The sequence below is a fragment of the Pomacea canaliculata genome, linkage group LG5 (assembly GCF_003073045.1).
Source record: "Pomacea canaliculata isolate SZHN2017 linkage group LG5, ASM307304v1, whole genome shotgun sequence".
In the NCBI taxonomy this organism is placed as follows: Eukaryota; Metazoa; Mollusca; class Gastropoda; order Architaenioglossa; family Ampullariidae; genus Pomacea; species Pomacea canaliculata.
In genome coordinates this window covers 13814723-13833616 of record NC_037594.1, presented here as the reverse complement: position 1 = coordinate 13833616, position 18894 = coordinate 13814723, and the positions used below count along the sequence as shown (strand labels likewise).

General features: G+C 42.6%; 2 protein-coding genes across 2 annotated transcripts; one reads left to right on the top strand and one right to left on the bottom strand.

Annotated features, from left to right (window-relative positions):
• The first annotated feature begins 458 nt into the window (after window positions 1-458).
• LOC112564725 (DDB1- and CUL4-associated factor 10-like) lies at window positions 459-7646 on the top strand. The gene is given in 9 exon segments (XM_025239738.1): window positions 459-585; window positions 588-696; window positions 1137-1250; window positions 1968-2165; window positions 2459-2774; window positions 3117-3176; window positions 3466-3692; window positions 3694-4316; window positions 4319-7646. Coding segments are annotated over 9 exon segments (1851 nt in total). The 5' UTR covers window positions 459-497; the 3' UTR covers window positions 4435-7646.
• Window positions 7647-7783: 137 nt separating this feature from the next.
• LOC112564000 (zinc finger protein 271-like) lies at window positions 7784-17136 on the bottom strand. Its single transcript, XM_025238508.1, has 3 exons — window positions 16756-17136; window positions 15388-15844; window positions 7784-8725 (listed from the first exon to the last, which is right to left on the bottom strand). Exons 1-3 carry the CDS (start codon window positions 17134-17136, stop codon window positions 8535-8537), a joined length of 1029 nt encoding a protein of 342 aa, XP_025094293.1. The 3' UTR covers window positions 7784-8534.
• Between the last annotated feature and the right edge of the window lie 1758 nt (window positions 17137-18894).

Below are 18894 nucleotides of genomic sequence, written 5' to 3'. Positions count from 1 at the left end.
ATACAAACCCCATAGAGATAAAATGGACAATGCAAATTATAACACTGAGCTCAAAGTTTGACATGACTTAAGTCACTTGCAGCCTATGCTGTTCGAGGAGTAACAAGGAACAAACTAAAACTAAACTTAGTCACTTGCTGTATACATAAAGAATGATAAATGATTGCGATGATTCCTAAAGATCATGAATTATAGAATTCATGATAACGAAAAAAGAAATAAAAATAAACGTAAAATTCCTGTGTGGTGGCAAAAGACATATTACCTATATTAATCTTCTCTAGAGCAGTTTTCATTAAAAAAATATTTTATATTGCTGTTTTTTATTTTCATTCACATATATTAACTTTTGGATGTATTTACTTTCCATGTTACTTTACTGTTCTTCTCACTTTCACATGCCATTGAGCCATTGTTTATTTTTACTGATATTAATAAACCTTGTCTGCTTTCCAGGCAGTTCTTCTGACAATTGTGTCCCTGCAGTCTTTAGAGAAATGGGGTCAGTGAGAGATGGGACTCTCATATGGCTGCAGAGACGAGAAATTGGACATCAGCCCAGATCTGGACAAGCCACAAGTCTGACTAAAATCTTTATAGCTCTGTGCAAGTTGTCTCTTTCTACAGCCCATTCTCGAATCACAGTGATGGACAACATCATGGTGGCATTTTCAACTTTGATTTTTCCACCGACGGGTATGTTATCTATAGAGAATCATACTTTCATCTTAAGCTGTAAAATGATGTTAATGAGCTCAATGAATTTGTAAAAGATGGTACAAGTCAAAACACAAGCTGTCTGTATATTAAAGAAAGCTTAATCTTGTAATTTATTTTAAAAATTATTGTCAGAAGAGTTTAGCTTTTTCATCTCTTGCTTTATTAAATGTTTTGATATGATATGTTTGCGCAGTGATGCATCAGTATATTAATGGAAAATATTTGCATACACCCAAGCATGCAATGAACACACACACACAGAAAGAAGAAATAATATCTTGGTGCAAAGGGGTTATGAGCTATATATTTGGCAGCTTGCTTTTGTTTGAGTAAGTGATTTTTTTGGGGGCTGAATGGGGTTTTTTGCAAAGAAGAATAGTTTCACCAACTTTTCTCGTTGCTGTTTGTTTTTATAGACGTGTCCTGGTTGCTGCATGTGAAAAGCGAAGTTTCTTAGTATTTGATCCATTTAATGGAAAACTGGTGCAGACTAAAAATGGAGCCCATATGAATTGCGTGAACTGTGTTAAGTGAGTAGAATCAGCATTAATATTACTATTATCATCTTTTACTTCTGTAGACTTTAATTAACTTGCAACATGTTGTCATACAATGTGTCTTATATTGGTTTATTTCTGTTGTAACCAAACCTCATTTATTATGTACTATTTCGCTCTTTGTCAGTTATTTGTAACACTAATAATATCAAAATGGTCTTTTCCCTGATTTTTCCAATATCCCATCTTTTAAAACTGACTTCTTCTAAAGCTCCTGTGTATTGAATGTAATTGAAATGTTTTCATGAAAAATGAAGAATTAGTAACTTTTTATACATACAATCCATTTATAAATGTAATTCCTAGCATAGACATATTTTATCCCCTTGAGGAGTTTTTGGCTGTGTATATTTTTTGCTTTGTAGCAGTTTATTGCATATCTACTGCTTCCCTTGAACCTTGTTTAGCATGTTTTTTTGAGAAGTGTTCTGATATTATGAAATCAGTCACTTAAGGTTTTCATAACGACGCTTTTACTTTTTGTTCTCATGGTTTACTTAAGAGAGGAGTCGTAAACAAACATTTTGTATGGTAACATCCGGACAATTAGAATAGCTTCCCTTTTACGCTCAAGAAATTAAGCTGAAAGCAGAACATCAGGTAATGTGTCAGTGGAGGTTTGTTCCCCTTGTTATTCAGTCAGCAGCCATCCTCTTCTGCTCATCATGCCATGCTTTCTGTCGTCTGTAGGTTTCTAGACACACGAACGTTCGCTACGTGTTCGGATGACAACACTGTGGCACTCTGGGACTTGCGATTCCTGGGCAGCAAAGTGCGCTCGCTCCATGGTCACTCTTACTGGGTCAAAAACATTGAGTATGCTGCTTCACGGGGCCTGCTAGTGACCTCAGGTTTTGACGGCACGATCTACACTTGGGATATCAACAAGTGAGCTCAGTTTTTACCATACTGATGTTATGAAATTTTACAGATATTATAAATATACGTTTAAGATGCAATGTGAGTGACAATTACATTTCATAACATATCAATAGAGAGAAATCTACTTTGGATGCAGGTGTTAAGCAGAACTAAAGTGGGGTCTGCAGTGCACGGACCTCCGAATTCTCTGGCTAGCATGACAACGCTTTCTTCGTTTGTTTCTCAGCCTCACAGTCGGAACTCAGTAAAAATGTTAGATGGCACTGACATTTATAATTCCATGGTTTGTCCTGTGGCAGCTACTCTAACGAGGATGGGTGTCGGCGTGTTTTTTACACGGACGGTTTGATGCGGTCAAAGTTGACACACGACGACTCCAAGCTAGTGGTGGCCACAGCCGATGGCTACCTCATCATCATCCACAACCTTGACCTGGAGCATCTGGATACAGACACTGCCGACTTCAAACTGCACTTCACTGAGTCCATGCAGGAGACCGGCACCTCCATCATCGACTCCAACATCAAGCGAATGTTTGAGCGATCGCGTAACCGCGTGGAGCTGCTGTCGGATTTTCCCAAGGGAGACAAGGCGTTGGTCATTACCTCGCTACAGGTAAGGCGTGAGAGTAGACAGAAGTGACCTTTGACTTTGCCAGGACTGCACCGAACACGTTTTGATGTCAGTTATAATACAGAAAAATTATATAACATAGAAAATAAGAAAAAGCTTTCTTTTTCTCTTAACTTTTCGATTTTACGAAAGATATGGCAGTTGGAACGGAGAGAAGGGAAGTAAGCTGAACAAGAGAGAGATGTGTTTGTGAGGAAAGGAGAAAAAAGGGCGAGAAGAGAGGGGGAGTAGAGGTGACTGTGAGCTAAATATCTATACATACATTTATAGAACATGTATGGCATGCTATGTTGCATTTTTCTTGTAGTTCTTTTGTTGGTGTAGGTGCATCCGCAGGGATGGTGCGTATCTTCACGTAATACAAGTTCTGACGAGTCTTCAGAGGTGAGCTTTTCGCTGTTAGCTTTGAAACTTGTTCTTCGATATTCATACAGGTTTTATGGAAGAATAGATAGGTTCACAGCGTAAGATCGTTCACATGACCCATCGCTTCTCGTTTTTCAAGAGCATATAGAAGCAGGGATCTAAGCAAACAGCGCATTTACACGCGCGCACACATGCACACAAGAGACATTGACACATTCATAAACATATGCTCTGCATGTGCGCTCTCTCTTTCTTACACACGCACGCACACACTGAGTATTCTAATTGATCACTTGAATTTCTTCAGTGGACGTGCGTGCACGACATAAGTGAAGACCCTCAGTCTCCAAGCTTCCTATCCAACACCAGAAGAAGCCGTCGTCACCTAACCCCCATGTCCGCTCCGGAAAGGCAGCAGCCAGAGAGAGTAGACAGGGGCCGGCCAGGTCAGGTGGAGCAAGACGTCAGCCTGGTTCACGAAAGACTAGTGGAGCCACAGCAGAGTGAAGAATCGGGAGTCCAGACAATGTAGGAGGGGCGAAGGGGGCCAAGGCCAGCAGGACCATTCTAGTTCTCTTCATCATCGTCTGCACGAAGACCTGGACGATGAGAGTGCCGCTGCCGCCGTTGAGGAACCGGGCCCTAGTCCGCGGCGGCGGCGGCGGCGTCGGTGGCGAGTGTTTCGGTTGCGGCTGTCGTCCGGAGATGCTGTATCCTTGTCGGATGCGTCGTCGTCGGCAGAGCAGTACAGCACTGTGTCCACGACAACCTCCGCCCCGCTAGGCAGCAGCAGCAGGGAAGCAGTTGGACGGTCCCGGGCCAGCAGCGACACGGACGCCTTCATCCTGCGGCTTCTGCGGCAAGCAGCGCTGATGGTGGAAAGCAGCACGGCGCTGCGCCACGTCGAGCCTGCGCGTCTGCTGCAGCAGCCGCCGCGTAGTTACAGCGTACACGTGCCGCGGCCGCGCCTGCAGTTCTTCCAGCAGGAGCCCAACGTGGGTCGCGGCTACATCAAGGAGCAGTGCTTCAGCGCCGACGGGCGGCTTGTCGTGTCGCCCTACGCTAACGGCCTGCGGCTGCTAGCCTTTGACGCGCGCTGCAGCGAGCTGTGCGACTGCCCACCCGTGGCGCCCGGACAGGCACGGCAACTCCACGAGATCAAAGCCTCTCCATGCACGCGCAGGTGGCCCTCACCACCCGCTTCTCCCCACCCAGTGCATGTTTGTCTCTGGGGGCCCTGGACGGCTCCGTAGCTTTCTTGCAGCCCTCTTTGTAGCTGGGATATGACGATGTGGGAGCGTGGAAGGGTCGAGAGAGAATAGTGACATGCACACCCATGGCGTTGCAAATTTCTGCTGAATATTTTTTTTTAATCCTCGCTTACGAGGATTATTAAACGTCAAGAATATTGTGAACAGTGTAACAGAGTAGACCTATCGTAATTTTTTTAATTAGGTGTAGCCTTTTGTGTTGAGTTATAAGAATAAATATTTATAGTCATGAAGTATAAAATTCCATGAAGAATTTGTTGTTTTTTTTTCTATTTGGCAGATATTTATTTAATATTTTAAAAGAGTGACTGGCAGTGCCAAAAGAAAAGGTTTTACTTGTATAAACATTTCTTAAACTTTGTTATTGATTATTTTTTGATGAAAGGCACAAAAACAGTTAGATTGATTATGTGGATGGGACACATGACTCGACATGTATTCCTGCTGCATGCCCTTTCATTCATAGTTGGCACCTGAAAGTGTCGTGAACTTAGTAGATTTTGTTTAACATTGATGAAAAACCATCACTGATTCCTCCGTGGTTTGAAATAACGCTGAAATTATGATAATTGTCGACGTAATAATTTATTATGAGAAATTATTTACCGATGGTGCTTTACCTGCTTTAATATGCCCACAGGAATAGTCCCGCTGAGCGAGCTAAAGTCAAAAATGTGTGGAATACGCTTTAACACTTTTATTGTTCACTGAAGTGTTTTAAACTTGGTCGTCAAATTCTTCTGTAAGTTTTCTGACAAATCATTTGCTTTCTTGCTGCTAAGACGCAAAAACCTATTTTATAAAGCGTGGGTTATTTATTATCTTCTTAAAATACTCTTGTGTGAAGATATCGAGCTGCCATATTGGTAGCCTTACCTTTGAAAAACCTGTTTATAAATTATATCTACAATCGGTGTCGGTTTGGATTTTATTGTACATAACAAAAAAGTACATTCTGTACTCTGGCTGGCTTTCTGGTGCAGTTTGTTAATGGCAAGTGAAAGATTATTTCACGAAACCGCAAACCTGGCAAAGTTGCTGCTCACAGTTTTGCAAGGGTTCTTGTTCATATACCGATCTGCTTATTGAATTAGTAGGATAGGGGGAATCTTATCTAAGTATAATGAAAGAATAGTATCTAACCTTTGACATTGTGAAACCCGTCTTGAGATGTGTTCGTCTCTCGAATGAGGAAAGAAGGAGGGAGATTTTCACAAAAGGAAGCTTTATGGTATTTGTAAAATGTAAGCAAATGAGCAGGTTAGTGTTATTGTGTTGTGTTGCCACTACAGCGTTATTGATAAAACAAAGATCAGACGTGAAGCTGAAGCGCGGTTACTTGATGATCACTTACAGACAGAGTTGCTCCGCTTGGTACAGGCCCGTGTATTCTGTGGATTTTGCAAGTCACTACATGCATTGGTCCTCAGGTGACTTTTGTGTCATCTGTAACCTCACAGGCTGTTACACCAGACTGTCACAAAATGTAGCGTCTCTCTGGGCCACAGACTGACTTTTTGCTGTGCTTTCTGTATACGCACCTGAAAACTTCTCACGTGTATGTGTTGGCATGCTCGTTTGTGAGTGGAAAGTTTGAAAAAAACACGCACATTGCCTGAAAGCTTTTTTGCGCTTGATGAATGAATGAGCTGTGTATGAGTGTTTTGTTTGAAAGCTGGTTATACCTGTAAGGTGCGCTGGTCACGAGCGAGACGTGCGCAACTGGACACCACGTATTTCAGCAACACAAGTCCTAAGTTTAATCCCATCTTGCCTTTCGTCCAAAATGTGCGATGGATCTGTGAATAAGAGGAGGAGCTACAGGTCTTGTTGATGGAAATAGGAGATGAATTATCAATTGAATGTCACCGAGATGCAAAAGAAGACCACATACCGTCCTTTCACCTCTGTGTGTGCATAATATTATTGCACCGCTATCTTTCGTCGCTCATAGCTATTTCATTTCGTCCATGTACACATGAGTTGGGTTTTTTTTTTTTGTAATTGTTAACTGTACCTGACAGCGTATTTGTCACATACCTTTTCGCTTGTTACAGAAAGATGTTTGAGGTGTGTCTTCCACAAACACATTCATTCCTTTCAAGACGGGCGCACAGGTATATAAAAATGTCCTGTTAATTATTTGGACAAATTGAACGGTTTTCACGATGAAGAGGCCTAGATGCAAATTGACACCTGTAGACGCAAGGTGAATAGTTCATGTTTAAGGACAGTTGTACAGTCGTCTGTGACTCAGTACAGAAAGATTTATTTCTTAGCTGATTACACTTTGTTGAAATATGTAGATTATATTATGGATCATGGCAGTGCGTAAGGCATGAGAAGAATAGCATTTTAATTTTGCGAAATGTTTACCAGCCCCAGCATGCAGTATGTAGAAGAATAGATAGTCGCTCTCACAATCCAGTCCAAGTATTTAGTGAGTGAACGGTGACCCTTTGTTCAGAATGTTTAATCCAGAGTGTGAACAAGATCTCATGTCAGCTGGTAGCTCAATTTCATGGACGAAAAGATGCTTGCATCGCATTTTATAATAATTTTGGAATATTTGAAGATTTAAAAGACAGTGGACTGACCAACACGAGGCACTTTATTCTTTCTGAAGGACGATTGAAATCACTGTTATGTTAGTGAGTTTTACAAAATGACAACAATGACAATGTTGTTTTTTTCACAGACATATTGAACGAGGACGTTGCACATTGTATATTGCATTGTTTGGCAATGTCTGAAGTTGGTTGTATCAATTTTCTTCCTGATCTCGGTTTTTATTTAGCGGAGAGTTTATCACCCACGGAAATAATTCCTGGTGTAACAAAACAAATTTTTTTAAAGCTGATTTCGTAAAGACAAGTAAAACACATACTTTTAGCACGAAATATATTCATCAGTTCTTAATCTAGAAATGCAAATTAAAAGTTTATCCCGCTATGGCTTATTTACCTTTCTAACTTTTACACAATAAATTAATTAAAATTCCAGCTACCCTCTCGTCAGTTTGGTCGCAGAAAAACTTACAAAAAGATTGGGAAGATTTGTGTCGGCGATCGCTCTAGCGATGTCAAAGAACATCAGTTGACTGTTTCACATAAGTAAATTATATATATACACGTATGAAACTGAAAGCCCGAGTGAGATGCGTGCTGTAGTAAGAAATTTCCTACATGAACTTTACAAAATAAAAGCTAGTTGAAGTGAATCATTATCATCTGTTGTCTTTTATTTAAGCGTGAAAAGAAGTGATCGCATTTTGAGACGGACGGTAGACGAGCTTTTATATATTTTCCTTTGCTCGTCTGTTTTGCCTGTTTCATCCAGGCACAGAAGACAGAAGATGGCTATATTTACAATATTCCGAAATGAGCCGTTAGGGTGAATAAAATTGTCATCAATGGATAGTATATAAAATGTGGATCGTAATGACAGGTAAACAACATTGAGATACAATCTGTTCTGCTAGACGTATAAAAAGATCTTTCATCATGTATGCACAAATCCAAGATCATTAGTGTCAAAAATGCTGGAAAAAGCTACATCGACCTATATTTCCAGACTAATAACATGTCAACATTTAATGACTTTTTCAGAGATTAGTTTATGTTATCAGCTGCACTAAAACGTTGATAAAATATATTTTAGGGGTTTCGAAACACTGCTACAACAGAAGACGTAGCACAGACAAATAAAGACATTTGAGGGAGGAGAGTTAGTCTTTTCACGATTCTTTTGTGATAGGTTTATGGCTGGGGTAGAAAAATATAAACCACGCTCGCATAGCCACAACCGGTATTGCTGGTGGCGGTTGCCACTTTCAATAAATAGACGTTACATATAAATATATGAGCACTCAAACATTTGTGTAGATGTGTGTAAAAGGCCACCAAGTCACACGATCACTTTCTATCAGGATCAGATAAATTAGTTAAAAATCATCGTCCTTTCTGCTGCTAAACACATTCAACTTGGTTCAGATTCTTCTTCCTCGACTCTTGGGAGAAAAAAACACGAAAACGGTGTTGTTTATGTGGAGTGGGAGTTGTATCTCTGCTACGTGAAAATTACGTCATGGGCACGTGAACTGCTGTCACTCCGGTAGTCCGAGCGCGTGCACGCGCAGGTGCTTGTTGAGGTGGTCCTTGCGCGTGAAGGCCTTGCAGCACGTGCCGCACACGTAGGGCCGCTCGCCGGAGTGGATGCGTCGGTGCCGCGTCAGCTCCTCGTTGCGAACAAACGTCTTGCAGCAGCCTGGCTCCGAACACGGGTACGGCCGCTCACCTGGGCACAGAAAGAGAATAAATAAACAAACTGAAACAAATAAGTGAATAAATGCACGAATATAGTAGAACATTACATTACAACGGTGAATTGCAGAAAGGCGGTGCACCGTTATGTCTGGTCTTGCACCGTGAGGCCTGTCCTGGTTTTCACTGGGATGGCAACGTCATCGTCCTGCATCATGCCCGGCCCTCCCATCCATTCCACCGTACGTTCAAAGGAGCGACCAGCAAACACTTAAACTGGAACGGAAACATTCCGAAGTATCATCCGAAATAAAGGAAAGAAGCAGTCTCCACCCATCGACCTTTTCACGACGACAGGACAGAGACGATGTCAAAGACCGTGCACACGCGGTGGCGCAAGGGTATGAGGCCAGACGCAGGCCCGACCTCATTTCTCTCTCGGACTCAATTTGAAAACAAACATTTTTTGATCGTGACCTGACGCATCAAGCAGTGCTGAATGTGAATGAGAACTGCAAACAGGTGTGGATAGCTGTCGCACGTGTCAAGAGGACTGTAAGAGTGCTGCTTGACATTCTGCAGGCCAACCCCTTTCATGCTGTAATGATATTGATATTGTGTGTGTGTTCGCAAGGTTCGGACGCTCATCTCATTCTTCTTGCCTGTGGGCTGGATGGGATGGGAGAACGACCGTGGCAAAACATGATTACTGCAAATGTTTGATTGAAATACTGGGGATCCTTCAAGTCAGCTGACTGATTATACTTTGAACTTTCTACGGACGCTGTGTGCGCGCACGCACACACACACACGCACAAATGAACGTAGGTCTATAATTTTGCCATATAGTGTTCTACGATTTAAGGACACACAAAAACCAAAAGACAAAGTTTCAATGCCATAAGCGGAATCTTTTCGTAATCAAGAACATCTTGGTTGATCTGTTGTCCCTCACCCTCCCTCATTCTACTTTATTCTTTTTTCCTCCCTTCGGGCGTGAGGTAGTGATCCAATTTCCGCTCGCAGCCTAGCATGGCGTCCTTTATAACAGACAGGCACAGGCTTTTGTGACAAACCGTGTGAACGAGACCCAACAAATACTTACAGGCTAAACATAGACATCTGTGAAAACTCTCTCTTGCATGCATGATGCACACACGCACTTACATCAAGACGATAAATCACCCTAGATAGAGAGAAAACTGTCTTAAATCTCTTTTACACTTATTCATACAAAATGCATCCAAACACACCCAAAGACACAGACACACACACATTAATGCAAGAAAGTCCATCCCAGCCTAGTATTCCTTCGTAACCTCGTGCGTGTGACCCTTCCCCAGGTGAGGAGATCTCGCGAGTGAATAACAAATTTCATTTTAACCGCAGAAAAAAGCGAGCCTTGCCCTCTTGTATTTGCCCAGCGTTTATAGCAGACAAATGAAGCGCCGAGCTGAAAACAAACTGAAAAACCGGTCTCTTGCAATATTCATTGATCTCATACCTCCCGACATCGCCACCCGTCTATCCCCACCCGCCCTCTTCTGACGAAGGTTGGTAGAAATCCTGACCAGGCGGGTTCGGGTTCTCGTGCGTGTCCTCGGGTACTGTTACTAAATATAGACCGCCTCTACAAGATGTCGGGGGACTGACCAGTGTGTTTGACAAGCCTGTCGGGTGGTTTTGCCATAACTCCCCGAAGATTATTTTCGTAACCATGCACAGGGATATGCTGAGCGTTTGTTGTCCTTATTAGGAGAGAGGAGAGGCGGATCGTCTGAGTGGGAGTGAATGTCTTTAGAACTGGATGTACCCGGGTATGTCGAATGCAGACATCAAAGCCTGGCTTGCATTGTAAACATATCAATGATGGATGGGGTGGTTATTTTTTTTAAAAAAGATTGCGGCTGTTATCATCCGGCGGCGGGGGTTGGGTAATGTGGGGTGTTGTTGGATGGGAGGGAGAGAAGAACACCAGACAATTACCTATACTATAATTATTATTTTCGGCAAGCCCCTTTCCCTCTATCATTCTCCATGAATAGGTGGTAAGTCTAGGTAAGAAACAACAGCATCTTGACTATTTTAAGATCATATAAAGTCAGTATTCTTTAATATCTGTAGGTCGTTTGCTGCATTGCCAAATCTTCCGTAGCTTGCAAAATTTAGTTTGCTAAGAAGGTTTCAGTTTAATGGTTTCAACAATCTCCCTCTAACTCTTTACTTCTCTCTTTTTCATACATTCTCTCTCTCTCTCTTCCCTCCTAAGGCAGTAGTGATGAAGGTAAATGGTTGCCTGGGGGCAACATGGATATTTCAAGGATAAATGCTTTGTTTCCAAAGTTGTATAGTGGTGTTCAGACCCTAGATGTTGCTCTGTCCTGGGGTCGTAGTTATAAAGCCGTGACAAAGGTGCCCTGGGGTTAAAGAAAAAATATGAAGTATCCGCGGGATTTGACACCGCTTTATAACTTCGGAAACAAGATGCTTTTCCTTGAGGTCTCCATTTTACCCTGGGAAATGACATACTCTTGTTTCATAACTAAAACTCCTAGACACTCGCTCCCTCCATCACTCACTTGTTACACTTCCAACAGTCTGCATCAATCATGATTATTTCTTTGAAGGCTCCACACTTCGCGAGGAGTTTCTGTTCAACGTTTACAATGTCTCCAAGATTTCTGTGTTTATGTAAGCACAGACTACACAACTTATCCACAGGTGATTAATGCCGAGCTTAACAATTTCTCCTTTTTTAACGACATTAACTGTTTGTTTCTAATTGAGTCCAGTCAAGAGGTGTTGATGGATGGTTCTGGTCCGATCATCCGAGGGTGAAGATAGATTTTCTATTCTGTAATTTTTATCCAGAAAAAAAAGGTAAAAAAAAAATTTAACCCTACACACAGAACATGTGGAGGATGAATCACATCATATCGGCTTTACCTAGCTTATTTTTTCTAAACTAATTCCAGGAAGGAAAGACGAACAGAAGTTTAAAAATAAACTCGCGCATGATGTCATCGCGCCTGCACGTCAAGTGCGGCTGCTGCACCCACACCTGTTAGTTAATCACCTGGCGAGACTGTTAGAAAACCTGTTACTGTAGCGAAGAAGACAAGTTCTTGACAGACAGGTATCCAGGTATCCCGCATGCTCAGACATTGCTGTCCCGCTCACATTCACATTATTATAATACATCAAGAATACCTGCGCCTATCTACTTGTCCAAGTGCAAAGAGGGAGAGAAACTACAGTAAACATGTTTACAATCGCCACAGGAGAACGGGAGGATCAATGATCATGGTGGGGGGACATTTAAATGATCAAGGGAGGAAGGGTGGGGAGAGGGTGGGAGGAATCGCTAGTGTCCTGATTGCCTCCCAGCAAAACCCACTTTGGAAGTTGATGATTAGTACGGTGAGAGGAAAAACTGTTGGTGAGAACAGTTGAGTGTGAGAAGAGAGCAGTGAGGGGTAGAATGACTGAGTCAGTGAGTGAGAGATGAACGCTAGTCATGCGGCACAGGGCGCGGTCTTGCTCTTGTCGCGCGTGTCAAAGCGGGTACACCAGTCCACCCGACGTTTATTCCAAGAGGAAGTCATGCGTACTTGTCAAGGTTGACCTGCTGTGGAAGTTAGACATTATACATGTATATATATCCTTTTCAATACAAACGCAGATTTTTTTAAAAGATAGAGCATGGTGTCAAGGAAGACAGCAAAACTCTGGAACATAGAACATCAGATCCGTGTCCAAATGAGATTAGTAATGAGACTACCAATGTGATCAACAATAACAGTTTCCTTGTAAAGTGAATATATTTTTATTGTTAAATGTCGTTCTAGCGGTCGGTTGTTCAATCAGATCTTCCTGAGATATTATATTCGTCTTTCTCTTTTCTTTCCCGTAGAGAATTGTAGGATTGTAAAATAGAATATGTTTTTCCTATGACTTTGATTTTTCATTTCTTCGAAAATAATCTGTTGTTTTGAGTGAATGAGAGTGGGTGTGAGTGGAAGTGTAGAAAAACATGCTGTAAGTTTAAAAGCCTTTTAATGACTGACTTGTGGCAATGGGCGGTCACCGTGTGTGAACTGAGCCGGCGTTTGTGTCTTATTCAACTCACAATATAATTCACTTCACTTTGTCCCTTTTTTCGGAGCTTAGAGGACATTGAAGTAGTCCTGGGAAAGCCTTCATATCAAGATTCGTCGTTGGGATTAATGTTTTGGGCAGAGCCTTTATGCCAGTGTGCTTCCACTCACAACTTACGTAAACAGGACTAGACGAGGGACAAAGGTAGCGGGCTGTTGACATCTCGCGCCTGGGAATACAGGGGCCAGACCCTTCACAGCCAGCTACACTCCTGTCAGTCTTTGTCTGCACGTGTAGGTGTGTGTGTGCATGTGTGTGTGTGTGTGTATGTGTGTGCATGTTTGTGTGTGTGCATGTGTCTGCATATGTGTGTGTGTGTGTGTGTGTGTGCATGTATGCTTGTGTGTGTGTGTCTGTATGTGTGTGTGCAGGGCGCGTGGGCGTGAATGAGAGAAAGATATAAAAGAGAGAAGTAAATAATAAATAACAAGATAAAAGTGTTTTTGAGAAGACATTTTTTAGGTCTTTAGCTTGTCAAAACAATCTTTGTTACACGCAAAAGCAAAACGATGTAAATCTTTGAAGAAACAGAACATGTAAACAAATATTAAAATATAAACATAACAGAAAATTAATTCTGCGGAAAATTCTGCAATTCGCAATGTGTATAAGTCAGCTAGAGAGCGGGTGAGTGGCTAAATATCTAAAAGATCCTCAAAATCGAATACAATCGATGGCATTCATTAGCAATATTTTTAAATAACTTGGATCATATCTTGCACTAAAGAATATTAAAAACAAAACTTTTAAAATATTTTAAACACTTCGCCTCATGCAGTCGTATATAAATGTAGAGTGACTTAGCAGACAAGTGATTTAACACATGTGTGTGTGTGTGTTTGTTTGTTTGTTTGTTTGTTTGTTTTTGTGGTTTTTTTGTTTGTTTGTTTGTTTGTTGTTTTTTTTTTCCTTTTGCAAGACGGCTTTCCAATAAGTTAAGATATTTCTGTTGACTGACAGTTGTCCCTAACCCATTACATATTGCAGCCAGTGTGGTGCTGATCGTGAGGGTATATTGAAGTCTGGGTCAGTCTACGGGGTATTAATTAATTCCCAGTACACGCAACTGAACATTCCAGAAGAAGGGTGCAGAAGCTAGAGACATGTAGACTTATTTTATCAATATTACACTTCACTGTAACAACGAAACACGCAAGTGATTATAATTGTTGTGCTTGAAGTCTACACGAACAGACCTCCCCTGCCCTTAACAATCCAAACCTATCTCTGCTCTGAGTTGTATTTGAAGTCTTACCCCTGTATCCTACCCCACTAACCTCTACCCAACCTGGAGTCCTAGCTACTGTTACAAACTACTGGCTGGAATTTCAATTGTCTTTTAATATCAATAATCATGAACCCACTCTCTGATGGAAACCTAAATTGGCGCTCAAGCTGTGCACCACGGTTACTCTCAAACTTACAGATAAGATCGTGGACATTTGTATGGATTTGAAATATACTCTGAGTTATGTAAAGACAAAATTACAATAGCTTGTAACCGTGTGAAAAACTGAGAATTGTAAAAGTCGTTATGATGTCTAGGGACTACACATAGAGTCCAAACTCCTCCTTACATGCAACATGTTCTCATGAAAGATAAATGAACGGGGTCCCATGAAGTTTTGGAGTCGCTGGTGTGATTGCACTGTCTACATAGCCAAGTATGTTATTAATGTTAGCCCTACACACTTCGAAACATCAACTAGATGTCATCTTAAGTCTGCGTCTGCATATTTTGTTTATATAATCAGAAATTTCGCGAGCACTTCCGACATACTTGAATTCATTTCGGCTGGTGTCAAGATTTTTCATTGGAGTAGACTTTATCCAGATGGCTAGCACTCGCAGCAAAATATAAATTTCTTGGAAACTGGTTCGGATGAAAATTTGTATATTTCGGATGAAAACAGATTTTCTGAAGTATTTGATGATTACTTGTGAAATTTCTCATAACTGTTCCCAGCCAAATATTTCGTATTCAGATCATCTCATAAACTGCACAAAACATTGCATGTTCTGTAGACAAACCTCTAAAAAAAAAATTTCCAGTTCACATTTTGGGGAGAAAAAATTACAACAGAATCATTTGTTCTCTTGAAATTATTTTTTTCCCTTTACATCATGTTAACTGGGGTCTTCGGCAAGACCTGTGCTTGCGGCGGCCGTAAAGCAAATTACGGAGAGAGTGGACTTGCAGTGGACTTGCAGATAGAAACATCAGAAGGCTTGAATGCCTCAAACTTGGTGAATGCCTCAAAAAGGCCTCAGTGAAGAGAACACTTTTCGCAGACCAAGAAGAGCAGCAAAAAAAAAACAAAAACAACAAAAAACAAAAAAAAATTACCGATTTTATCCATTCTCTGACTAGAACAATGGTGTTGATGGGATCATTTGCAGCTTTGATTCCAGATTATTATGATGTGATTATAATAATTATAATAATTATTGACAAAATGAACAAGAAGCCTAAGGGACAGAAAAAGGTAAAATCCCCGACATAGTGTTCGGACGTAAAAATGAATAAAAAAAACCAACCAGTGTGAGTGCGGAGGTGTCCAAGCAGCTGTCCTCGGTTACTACAGGTCACGTGACACAAAGGGCAGGGGTAGGTCTTCTGTCGAGGTCGCTTTCGCTTGACGAGCGGTCGTCTACTCTCCCTCCCGGGGTCCTTCGTGTCATTGTCTGCTGCTGGGATCAGCTTGACAAGCTCCTCTCTAGCCTCCCCTTTCTCCAGGCAAACATCATGAGAGTCTACACCAGGAGGGTCGCCGTGGCCCAGGGAGTGGTCACCCTTGATCTCGTAGTCTCCCCTGGTCAACGTCTTTGAGCCTGGATGCTTCCCCGGGCTGTCCACACAGGAGAAACTACAGACGGCCGGCTCCACACTCAGCTGCTGGTGAAGCCCAGCTGAACAAACATTTTGGTGAGCTTCCGCCGATCCACAATCTTCCTGCTTCCTGCACACATCTAGAAACCAGATCGAACCCTGTCTCTAGCATGTCCAACATGGAGCTTCTGGTGACGTCATGTGACTTCTGTCTGTCGTTATAGTGCTCTCCCCTAGAATCTTGAGATAATCCATAGATGTTACTCCTGTCTGAGGTCTTCTGGTTTGCAGGGCCTGGCCAGGTGTGGACACCAGATCCATCCCGCAGCAACGACGTTGCTGTCGCCGCCATACTGGACCGCAGCTAACGACTTCGTCTCGATGACCGTCATCTTCCCTCTGTAGATCACGTGGCCGTTGTTGGGCGACGGACAGCTGTGGCTGGAGGAGCGGTCACTCTCCTCGTCCTGGGCCTGCGTGCTGTTATGGAAAGCGTTGTAGCCTACGGGTTCAGAGCAGTAGCCAGCATCTGGATACCTCAGGCCCCCAGATGTTCTCGCCTCCAGGATGGTCCACCACCTGTCCAGTTCGACCCGCTCTGGTGAGCCGGGGGTTAATTTCGAGCTGAGTTCCACGGGGAGAACTGTTGTCTGGTGCGCGCGTTGTCTGTTGCGTTTGCTCTCAACTCGGAGCTTTCCCACCGCATCTTATCATCTCCATCACTTGTGTACTCTGGACTACATGGGCAGAGCTGGTACTGCCGCAGGGATGGTTTCTCCGAACCGTTCTCAACGACCGTGCGGACAGGGGGTTTCAGTACGTGATAGGTACGTTCCGGCGAAGTAGTTCTGCTGAACGGTGTTAAGCTCAGCTTTAGCTCGTCCACCGAGAACGAGACACCTCGGACGCAGAAATATTTCGATGGAGGTTCGCTCGGCGTCGACTGTGAGATGACTTGAGTATGGAAGCCCACGGTGCAAGACCCCAAAGCAGGTTCAGGACCCAACACACCTCCTGGATAAGAAGCAAGAGATTGGCAGCCACGACTCAGACATTCCGCACTGGAGTTCACTGACAGTTTCTCTGTTCCTGTTGTCTCCAGCAACATAGGAGCTGCCGTGAGTTCGTTTTTTGAACGGAACAAGTTCATTGGAAAGTTTCCGGGGCCCGCAATCTAAGTTTGTCTGAGAGCAATCACCGCGGGCGATGTCTTTATCTCCTTCACTAGCATTTGTCGAAACGTCTTCCCTCACATCTGTTTTGTGTCTTCGAGGTTTGCTCAGATCCAGTACTTCGTCGTTTGCCTCCTTCTCGACGGGTAACTCATCCGTAAATGGTTCACAGGAAATCCTCTGGCTTGCTGCTAACATCCTTGGAAAGCATCCTTTCCCATCGCGAATGATGACAGTGGGAGAAAACACTTTTGGCATCCCTTGCCTGACTCGCACGGTCTCCATACTTCCGTTTAGTAGTGGAATGAACCTGTCTACACGATCTCAGTAAATCTCCTCCCTTCTCGTCTCCTAGCAGTGAACGCGTTCACACGATGTCCAATGTTTGTCCAACACAGTTGGTCACCGAGCCAAGTTCATCCCAAACCCTTCGTTTTTTGTTCTGTGACTGTGGTCTCCGAAAAGAAAAATGATTTTCATGAACAGTTGAATGACAGCCGGCAACTGGAATATTCCGAGTTTGAGGAATCATGTCATCCTGAGAGAAGCAAATCTTTTTCCGGGGCCTGTTGAAGGGGACTGCAATCCTTACAGGTGGAAAGGGAAATAAAATTATCTTCACCCGGGTTAGCCTACCTATGACGCGCATGAAAACTGACGCTCCCATTGGTTGTGGTGGTCGACAACCTGCGTACCCACTACCTCTACCCGCCCACTGCTCGCTCACCTACCCGGTAACGGAGGACAGAGTGGGCGTGAGGCCGAGGGGGCTGTGAGCGACACCCCTTCCCCCAACATTCACACCAACACAACACCTCACCCGTCCACAACCCTATCGGGGCTTGTTTTTTTCCCAGCCGGTGTATGGTAGGTAAGAAGGTTTTAAAAGGTGGTGTATGTGTATCACATCTGACCTCTTCTCTACTGGTGTTGGTGTCTTCGATGTTGGTGTTCGAATGTTTTGGTCTGTAGAGCTGCTGCTGCTGCTGCTGTGTCATCGCATTCGACTGAACGACTGTAACAACCCTTCGAGAAATAACGATACATAATGAATTTATTTTTTAATTGACGTTTGAGTCGCCGTCTTGGTGTAACAGGTCGTTAGTTTTGTATCAAAGAAACTTATTTCTGTCAAAATCGACAGCTTTGTGTCAGACAGAATACTTGTTTGTAGAGTTGTTTGTGTGTTGATAGACAGTTGTTTGCTGTAGAGAAAATACGAACGTGAATAACAGTTAATTTGGTTTGGTTTAATATTTATGTCGTGAGGCATCCATCCAAGTTGGTTTCACCTCTGTACTAAACAAATAATAAAAGCACAAGGAAAAAATATTTAAAAAACACTAGCTAAAATGATCAGCTGTCATACACTAAACACACCTCACTGTTAAGACAGTAAAACAACAAACTTCTATATATATATAATGAACAAGAGCAGAATAAGAAAATCTAATGTAAAGATATATTCGACTAATTAAAAACAATATGCAAAATTATGTTAATAAAAGTAATATGGAAGAATGCGGTACAATTTCCCTACTCGTCCTGTACCTGTTGCAAAATGTGTTGTGTTCGATACCCAGCAGCAGACTGGATCGAGAGGAAAGAGCTCAAAACGTTTGTTTTGTTGTGTTATGCCGTCTGAAAATGTCCAGGATCTGTGCTGTTGTTAAGCATTACCACCACCACCTCACCACCACCACCACCACCACCACCACCACCACCACCACCACCACAACCAATATAACTTTATGGTATTTAATTTGACGACAACAAGACGATGACAATTTTATATTAAAAAATCCATTGAGTGATGTTATTTCCCCTAGAGGAAACTTTGAAACGAATTCATTTAATGTAACAACCTAATACAGCCAAACATATAAAGTTAAAAAAAAAAGAAAACGGGTATCTAATGCCACTTAAAGTAGGCGGGAACCTCGGCGCAGCAGTATTTGGTACCCGGTGAGTTATATTTATTTCCATAACTTGTTCTGGCGGGTGTCGGCAATAGGGGTAGCTAGGCGGAGGTTCACAGTCTGT

Excerpts from the sequence above, each read along its gene's own strand:
- LOC112564000 (XM_025238508.1), bottom strand. The coding sequence starts at position 17,136 with ATGGAGACCGTGCGAGTCAGGCAAGGGATGCCAAAAGTGTTTTCTCCC. Across the intron at positions 15,845-16,755 it reads ACAACAGGAACAGAGAAACT|AGACAGGGTTCGATCTGGTT; the intron begins GTCAGTGAACTC and ends TGGACATGCTAG. Across the intron at positions 8,726-15,387 it reads ACACCTCCGCACTCACACTG|GTGAGCGGCCGTACCCGTGT; the intron begins GTTGGTTTTTTT and ends TTCTGTGCCCAG.